The following is a 9,954-nucleotide window of genomic DNA, read 5'->3' as shown; positions in this document are numbered from 1 at the left end:
ATTTTCGTTTGTCCCCGTACTGCTGTACAATGTGGCTGTCCGCTATGAGAACGCTTATTTGTTTATTACGTTTATTGGGTTGTGGTACCTTATTTACCACATCCTACTATTCTGAAATTTGTTAAGGAACTACTGTTTCTTAGCTGTTTTCAGAATTTTGCTTATTATAACTCGATATTTAGTGTAGTAACTTATTGACCTTTTGTTGAAGGGTTCCTTTTAAGGCTTTGTGTAAAACAAAACCTTATTACCATCGGTTAATTGTCTGTCTTATTTTGATGTGGTGGAAATCCTCAAAAGACACTGGGCTGGGCACGCCAATGTGTAGGATTTTGCGGACGCAAACTACCCCCTTTTACGGACCCGTTCTCAGAACCTACACAACTGAAAAATCAGAAAAAAATTACGAAGTTGACACTATATGGTGTCTAAGCGCCGAATACCCTCCATGCCGATATCTGTTCAAATAAAGTTAATAATATTATAGTATATTACTATAATTGCTAGTAATTGACTGCAAAGCCTCGCTTAAATTCGTCCTAGAATTATGAAATTTTGCAGCAATGTAGGCTATAATATAGAGCATGATCCTACCAAGTTTAGTGGAATCACATAAAGTCTTAATAGGTCAAAGTTTTCGCTTCGGTGCAAATTCTAAGACTTTGAATATTGGTAGCGCGCGAAAGTGAATATTTTAACATATATATCATCATCATCATCATCAACGGCGCAACAACCGGTATCCGGTCTAGGCATGCCTTAATAAGAAACTCCAGACATACCGGTTTTGCGCCGAGGTCCACCAATTCGATATCCCTAAAAGCTGTCTGGCGTCCTGACCTACGCCATCGCTCCATCTTAGGCAGGGTCTGCCTCGTCTTCTTTTCCTACCATAGATATTGTCCTTATAGACTTTCCGGGCTGGATCATCCTCATCCATACGGATTAAGTGACCCGCCCACCGTAACCCATTGAGCCGGATTTTATCCACAACCGGACGGTATTGGTATCGCTCATAGATTTCGTCGTTATGTAGGCTACGGAATCATCCATCCTCATGTAAGGGGCCAAAAATTCTTCAGAGGATTCTTCTCCCGAACACGGCCAAGAGTTCGCAATTCTTCTTACTAAGAACCCAAGTCTCCGAGGAATACATGAGGACTGGCAAGATCATAGTCTTGTACAGTAAGAGCTTTGACCCTATGGTGAGACGTTTCGAGCGGAACAGTTTTTGTAAGCTGAAGTCGGCTCTGTTGGCTGACAACAACCTTACGCGGATTTCCTCATCGTAGCTGTTATCGGTTGTGATTTTCGACCGTAGATAGGAGAAATTATCAACGGTTTCAATATATGCATAGATATAATGGGACAAATGTCGACTAAAATGTTTCTATATAAGAAATACACAAAATCTTTCATACCTGAAATTTCCGGCTTCTGGTTTGCTGACTTGTTTAACTTATTTTTCAATATATTCTGTATTGAGTTGATTATATGGATGTTGTCCATGGCTTTAATATTTGGTTTTTGGCTTGCATCAGATTTACACGCCGCAATACTAGATAAAAGCTTGTTATGATCTGTCTGTGTTTTAAAATAACTTTTGGTACCTTCCCTTTTGTTGAAGTGATTTTTCATAGTTCTGCATTTTATTTTCCAAGTGTTTTCGAGTTTTATCAGTTCTTGTCTTGCACAACATGCATGTCCATTTAGCCCTACTTACGAAAAAGCTATTCTGAGATTCCAGCAAATAGAAATGCATGGACGTCTCGCAGCTTGCACTTCATAATCTCTGGTCAAAGAAGTCAGATTTGCATATTTTGTATTTTGCATTTTATGTATTCTTTTATTAGATGACTTCCGTCAACTAACCCAAGTTATTTCTTACTCAATCTAATAAATTAAGAGACTTGCTTTTGAAGAAGAATGAGAATATTTTTTTGCATTTCGTTAAATCACTCACTGTTATACACTTAACCCGTATGGCTGAGGATGACGCAGCCAGGAAAGTCTATAAGGGCAATATCTATAGCAGAAAATGAAGTCGTGGTAGACCCTGTCAGAGATGGAGTGATGGCGTAGGCCAGGGCGCCAGACAACTTTTAGGGCTATCGAATTGATGGACCTCTCTTATTAAGGCAGACCTAGATCGGGTACCGGTTGTTGCTCGTTGACGATGATGATAATTACTGGAACCAAAAAAAAATCATTATTGACTATACAATTCGCTAAGAGAAATTAGCTTGTTTTTGAGGCCAGGACCAAGGGTGGGAAGTTGAAAAAAAGCACACGTATATACCACCAGGGTACCCGGGTACCCTTACACAAAATTCATGTTATTCTTGTATTATATCATATGTATTTCTATGCGAAAAAATTAAATAGATATTAATATATAAATAAGTTATGAGAGATTCTTTGTTTATAAAGCATATATGTAAGTTTAATGATTACAATAATAACAAGAGGAATACATGGGGACTGGCAAGATCATTGTCTTGCGCAGTAACAGCTTTGACCCTATGGTGAGAAAGCTCTTTTGGCAGTCAACAGCCGTGCGTGGATGTCTTCGTCATAACTGTTATTGGCTGTAATTTTCGACCCTAGATAGGAGAAATTATCAACGGTCTCAAAGTTGTTAGTCTCCTATCTTTATTTTGCTCGTCTGATCAGTGTGATTCGATGTTGTTGGGTTTTGGTGCTGACATTGCCACCATATATTTCACCTTACCTTCATTGACTTGCAACCCAAAATCTGCTCGATCTGGATGAAGGCAGTTTGTACGTCTCGGGTTGTTAAAGTCTTAAAGTCGATGAATAGTTGGTGCAATTGATGTCCATATTCCAACAGTTTTTCCATCGCTTGCCATAGAGAGCAAATCTGATCTGTTGCTGATTTGCCTGGAGTGAAGCCTCTTTGGTATGAATCAATGATATTCTGGGCATATGGAGCTATCCGGCCTAGCAAGATAGCGGAGAATATCTTATAGATGATACTCAGCAAAGTTATACCTCTATAATGGCTGCAGTGCGTTATATCTACCTTTTTACGTATGGGACAGATGATGCCTCGTTGCCAGTCGGCAGGTATTGATTCGCTGTCCCATACGTTGAGCAAAGGATGATGAACCGCTTGGTGTAATTGGTCACCTCCATATTTAACCTATTCGGCTGTAATTCCTCCTCCTGGTGACTTCTGGTTTTTAAGCAGGTGGATTGCATGGACTGTTTCTTCTATACTTGGTGGTAGCATTATTTGTTCGTTGCCTTCAGTTGGCAGGACCTCCAACTCGCCGATGTTCTGGTTGTTGGTCAGTTCATCAATATTCTTAATCCATCGCTCCAATATGCCCAATCTGTCGGAAATCAGATTTCCCTCTTTGTTTTGGCAGGCTTCATCCTCCTCACTTGTTGGTAAAACTTCCGCGCCCCTATACTTATCGAGTTTGAGACTTGTTGGTTCTCCCAGGCTTCCTTCTTCCGTCTGTGAAGTCGCTTCTTAACTCGATAGAGTTCGTCACAAATCTCTGTGCGTACCCGTGTCCTTTGAGAATACAATATTACTCGGTATGAAGCATTCTTCCGTTCCGTTGCTAGCTTACATTCATCGCTGACCTAGCCGTTCCGAATTTTCTTGCGGCTGGGGCCAAGCATGTTTGTGGGTGTATTAATGATAACGTTCTTCAGGTGATTGTCAAGATCATTTGTTGATACTTCATCTCCAGGGCATCTGTTGACTGCGGTTATTGCGGCATTCATTTCCTCCTTATAGGTGCTCGGAGGGACTGTGTTGTGGATGGCTTCAGTGTTAACTCTCACCTGATTGTCAGAGGGGATTGTAGGTGGTGTTGTTATTCAAGCCCAGAGCACCATGCCAACGAAATAGTGATCCGAGTCTGTATTGGTTCCTCTATATGTTCGGACATTTATTAAGGCTGCAAGGTGGTTGCGTTCAATCAACACGTGGTCAATTTGGTTGAAAGTGGTCCCATCTAAAGGGGCTACGTTTGTGTATGGACCGCTTTCCGCGCAAACCAAGTACTTCCAAAAACCATTTCGTGTAGCGTTGCTAATTGAAAAGTTTGCAGTCCGTTATCATTAGTATCCCTCTGTAAGCTATGAGAGCCAACGTATCGCCTGAATACCGGCTCCTTCCTTACTTGGACGTTAAAATCCGCAAGTATAATTTTGATATCATATTTGGGGTAGGGTCGAGGATTCGTTCCACTGCCTGGTAGACGGTATCCTTGTCCGACTCTGCAGTCTCCTCTGTAGGGACGTAAACGTGATTGAGGCTTATAATTCTAAATTTGCCTTGCAAACGCAGATTGCATAGCCGTTTGCTTATATTTTCATTTCATTTTTTGACTGACTGAAAAACCTTCTCCGAGCGCATGGTTTACTGAATGGACACTATAATATATGGTGTAGCGGCTCTTCTCCAGAAAACCGGTCACTGTCCATCGTATCTCTTGTAATACTGTTACATCAGCCTTATATTGGGACAGGATATCGGCTAGCTGCTTGGCAGGTCCTCTTCTATACAGGGAGCGCACGTTATTCCGTTTACATCGCCAGGTTTAATAATAATCGTTGGCGCAGCAATCCATATTGGGTCAGGGCCTTGAGGTGTATTAGAGCACTTCATTCAAGACCGTAACGGTACACCACAGTATACTGTAGGAGGCAATGTGGTCAGCATTGCGATCGCCGGAGATTATTACCCTGATTTGACTCAGGTACTCATTCAAGCTGAGTCGACTGGTATCCGGCGCCACATCACGATACGAATCTCATTATCACCAGTGACATTCGGACTGCTACCTTCCGTATGACAGCATTGTGCTCTAACCACATAGCTATCCGGACATTGTCAGGTATGGCGTTGTATTATCAGTCCTGTCCGAGGCTTCTTTTGTGGCTTCGTAACAAGCTGTTTTCCCTGTAGGGATGTCAATCCTACCCAACCCCCAACCTGGAAAACCAATTGAAATTTGTCCCGTTTTTAGGTACGGGGGCTCGCCGTCATCGTTTTCCGTCTGCAGTTTGCGTTAAGAAAGAGCTCCCAGCGGTCACCACGTGGAAGTGGAGATAGCCTTCGGTAGTAGAGCTGTTGGTGTTGGTTCAGCAATCCACATTTCGCCCTTTATTCAAGTCAAATATCTTCGTGAACCTTAACTCAATATTTGTCTAATATATGAGCTACAGTACAGTATTACTTATGAGTCTGCATGGGTACCATGGTGGGGGATAAGCATGGTAGATTTTTTTTACATGGTGACACAAGGGTTAAGGGGTCACCCCGTGTGTAGGCCGTTTTTTTCTCACTTTTTTTAGACATTTTTTGTGACGAACTGGATAAAGATACAAATACGATTTTTTCACCATACATTTACTAATATTTTCAGCCTGATAGCATAGCCCATTATTGAAATACAGAGCAATTTATACACCCATGTGTTTTTCTCCTGTCACGCTAGAGGGCGCTGCGATCATCTTAAAGAAAAAAAATTAAACGGCATTTTAACGTGCAGACTTAACTTCACTCCGCAAACTAGGATTATTAAAAAATATTAACAGCTCAATTTTTGGTGCCGTGTTAAACTTTTTTTTTGTGAATTGTGGTTTTTTTTCGAGGCTTCTTCAATGAATAAAAAAAAACTACTGAATTAATCGCAATTATCCTAGTTTGCGGGCCGTAGAAATATGTTCGGAATAAGTCGTGAACATTTCAAAGAATTTCGTTAGATAGATTTTGGACTATGGTGGCAGCAGATTTTCAATATGCAGAAGGAGTTAATCTGCTATACCTGGTCGATAAACCTTAGATTTCTTAAAGAAACACATGTACAGCTTTGGCTTAAATTCTTGTCCTTTTAGCGAAGTCATTCGAACATCATTCGGACCGATACATGCGCCCTTTTTTGCGGTCATCGACATAAATCTGGCATGTGACTTGTTACGTGTTTAACACTGTAATTTCCGAACGACCCCGAATATCAAAAAAATTACTTTGCTCATATATTCTACACTATATCTAGATACAATTGATTCCAAAAAAAAATTGATTCCGCCGATCCGACACATGGGAAGACCCCCTTAAGCCTAAAAATGGTTACAATAGTGATTGGTGCAGTTTCTCGGGCAAGTGGTGATAGTTGTAATAAATGGGGGTTGAAAAGTTCTAATAAATAATAAATTGATAAACAGTTTAGAATACAATTTTCTATTTATTATAAAACAAGACAAAAACCGGGTATTGAGCACATATAACTTTTGAGGGTAACACGAATGCAATTCCAAATTTTCAAATAATGGTTGACCGGAAGATTTCGGAGGTCACACTCGGTTTTCACCTTCAGTGACTGGACTGTGTCGCATACACCGATTCCGATGCTTAATTTTGTGAATCTAAACGCGGACAATTTCCAATATCTGAATTCCATCTAGTATTTACTTTCATACACAAAATGTAAATGCTGCGTATTTACTTTAGCTAACGTCTATTCGATGCTTCTCCTCTACCATGAGTGATCCTTGAACCGTGTAGCGACCAATCTCTTTGTTTATCCGATAGGAATATTGAGGCACTTATGACGAGAAACTTTATAAACTTCATTCATTTCCGCTAGACTTTTTGGTGATTCTCGCATGATAGGTTGGTTTGGGATAGTCTATCAAATCCTGTGATAAGTACGTTAGACTTTTCGAAGATATTTCGTAGTTTTTGTGTAGGAGTAGGGGGTTATGTTAATACTAGGAAGCCTTTGTAAGGAAGCTAGAGAGGCGATTTAGTAATCAGTATAAAATTTGCAGAATGCAATTATAAATGTTCTGTTAAAATTTCAAGTCATTCGGTCAAGATCCGTTCGTATTACGAATACTCCCGGTTTGGAAAATTTAGTTTCCAGAAAAACTCGCTTCAAACTTTCGGTATGTTCACAACGGACTAACAGCAGCTGTCAAAAAATTCAAAATAGAAGTATTTAGATATTTTCTTTATCTTAATCCTTGCGTATGCCATTCTTACTGTTCCAGGACATTTTTTAGCAGAAATTCCTAGAGTGGCCTAGCCTAATTCCTTAATTGCGCTTCAAATTATGAAGTCTTTGAAATTCACTACCTGATTGCTCAGAGTATTCGGCAATCTGAGTGAATCATAGTAAAACTATCTTCGTTTTAAAAACACATTCCTACATTGTTTACTTTATTGCAACGCATGAGCATGACGTACTTCCTGTTCAGATTTTCCAGGCTTGCCTGCAGTCCGTGAGTGATTTCTTATGAACTTCCTTCCTAAGTCGTCGGAATGAAAAAGTTTTCAGATGCGTAATCTGAGGTGAAAGCAACAAAATGCTTCGTTCAACAATTGCGTAAGCGCACCTTGAATGTTGCATGAATTTCCGATGCATTATTATCTTTGAAGTGCCTACTCAGGAGTTGGCAAATAATTCAATCAGCACCGTGCCTGATTATGTGACCAGGATTGGAATGTCGATAAAATCATTTTCAAATTTTCCCACTTTCCAGCTGAAAAGTGAAAACCTGATTAGTTGGGTCTTTTGATGCACCGATCGGCTTATCAGTGCTGGGCGCCTTCTGTCTTTTGCTAGGTTGTCTAGCAGGTGAAGGGTTGAACCATACAATGGCTACACGCGAAGGGAGGTGATTCCCAGCTGCTCCCCTGCCTTTATGTATTTATATATATGTATGTGCATATTAACCAAGATACTGGCATGTGTGCGTGTCAATGTATGCACATTTAGTTTGTATTTTCTGGCCACACGGTGGATATACTATTATCAAACACAAAAGACCAATGAAAATTTAATTGGTGCTTCTGCCCTCTTATGTATTTGGATAGACAGAAACGGCATTGACCATGATAGCAAACACCTTGTGTGCACTTTTTCGTCTTTAACCGGTGATGAGTGTACTCCTCCATTATTGGCCCTTTCTATAACTTACTTAGTTCAAGATCAACATTTTTCTAATTTGCTAAAGCTAACGCCTAAAACGTATCATCATTGGCCGATAGTGACGACAGACAATTCACTTGTCGTTTGTGTTACTACAAGTACGAGGTAGTGACTTATTTTACGTACTGGAAACTTTGCAAGCAGATAATTTAGTTTCATAAGAAGTTTCACAGAGGCGCCGATTAGACACTATCGCGATTTTCAAGTGGGCTTATTTATAGGGAGGTCCTTCACGGGCGGGTTCATTTCCTTTTGAGTCGTTGATGCAGCAAGCTCCCAGCTTTCGAACGGCAGAGGCCTACGGTCCAGAAGCTGCAATTATTACTACTTACTGAAGCCCAGTACCTCGTCGACTTCCGCTGTTATAATCTGTAAGTGGCGTTTGCGCTCTCATCTTCAAATCCAGTCTGCTAAAGTGATAGTGGTTTAAAACGCTGCTCTGAATGTGCATATCTGTAAAATATTTAATTCGATCTTGTTGTGTGATACTTGTCATCTTCTCAGATTTAAATTGTTTGCTTGGCTTCTCTAAGATTCGTTTTGTTCGAGAGCTAGAACCGCTAAATAGACGCGTACGGGTCGAACACTGTCACCTTCATGTACAATAATTAGCTCAGTTAAAATAATGATGGAGTTCTAACTCTGTCGTACGAAAAGCGCTAAACTCTTGCTAAACTAGTTTAATCCCATTCATCTTTCAGATTTATAGTTGCTAAGGTGTTAACATTAGTGGTAAATGAGTTCAATTGAAAATTCCAAATATCAGGAAGTGACCTCTTTCGAATTGGGCGAAGGGAAAGCGGTTGTAATGGAGCCTGTAAAAAAGTACCCCCAATTGCTGGCAGCCGTTCTGGGCAAGTATTACAATCTTTATTATATATTACAAATCTTTTTAAAAAATCCATGTGATAGAACCGTAATAGCAAATTACAAGATCGGGGTGTTCTTATCATCCCTCACTGAAACGTCGAAGATTCGAAATGTTACGCAGATGACCCTGCAATGGTGATAATTGAGGTCCACTCATTCACGCGGAATAAAAACAGTGATAAACTTGTATCAGTGTAATTAGTACCATAAGTATATAATGGAGATAGCTTCAAGTGATAGCAGAAGAAAGGCGGTTAGCCGCCTCTGGGGAGTTGAGATTTTCCAAGTTTTGTGCTGCGAAGTAAAATTCTATGGATGCTTAGAAAGGTACATATGTATGCACATATTAACGTGGATACAGTAGAAAGTAGCCAGTTTGGAAATATAAGGTACTGCTCTAGAATCCGGATCCGTATGGGATGTTGTTCAAATAGATTGTGTTTTATATGCAGAGTTCACAACATGCTAAGTTTCCTCGAATTTCTCTATTACCTCGGGTGAATTCGCGTTCTATGCGGTTTTCAGTCGTTTCCAACAAGGGCCTCCTGCTAGCCTAGGATGATATAAATATTATCTTAGAATCTTAGAAATAAAAATCTGGTTGCACCACCCTAACATATACTCTGCGCTCTGAACTGAGTTGTTGAAATTTGGTTAATTTCTTCCTTCATCACAGATCAAAACGGTATCCTCCTGCAATATTTTTCTTGCTTTTCAATTTTCATATGAATTAAAAATAGGAATAGAAATGTGTACTTTACACCCTCGTCATTCTGACTTACCCATGCAATAATGAAGGGGTCGTTTTCCACTGCAGCGTAACATGAGATGAAGCTACGCTCGGTCAAATTCCAGTTGAATGGCAAAGTTGGTTTTTTTAAGCGCTGGAGAGGATAAAGAGATGGTGATATGGTAGAAATGGGGATGATTTTGATGCCAACGTAGACCATCTTAGGAGAATTTGTTTTTTTGAGGTTTTGTGTAAAACGAAACCTTATTAAAATCAATTCAGTGTCTGTATATGTATGTCTGTCTGTCTTTTACTCCCGATTTACTCGGAAACGGCTGAACCTATTGTCACGAAATGGTGAGAATGTGCGTTCTG

General features: G+C 40.1%; 1 protein-coding gene across 2 annotated transcripts in view; it reads left to right on the top strand.

Moving 5' to 3' along the window:
* The first annotated feature begins 8,158 nt into the window (after window positions 1-8,158).
* LOC119652850 (facilitated trehalose transporter Tret1) overlaps window positions 8,159-9,954 on the top strand; it is a 28,481-nt gene continuing 26,685 nt past the window's right edge. Inside the window, exons 1-2 of one of the 2 annotated variants that reach the window (XM_038057202.1) lie at window positions 8,159-8,350; window positions 8,681-8,833. In XM_038057202.1, the coding sequence (XP_037913130.1) occupies window positions 8,716-8,833 (118 nt within the window). In that variant the 5' untranslated portion in view covers window positions 8,159-8,350; window positions 8,681-8,715. Of the gene's footprint in view, window positions 8,351-8,408; window positions 8,627-8,680; window positions 8,834-9,954 lie in introns of those variants that run through there. The other variant, XM_038057203.1, reaches the window with a different exon arrangement.

Source organism: Hermetia illucens, chromosome 3 (genome assembly GCF_905115235.1).
Source record: "Hermetia illucens chromosome 3, iHerIll2.2.curated.20191125, whole genome shotgun sequence".
In the NCBI taxonomy this organism is placed as follows: Eukaryota; Metazoa; Arthropoda; class Insecta; order Diptera; family Stratiomyidae; genus Hermetia; species Hermetia illucens.
This window is presented reverse-complemented; position numbering and strand designations above follow the sequence as displayed.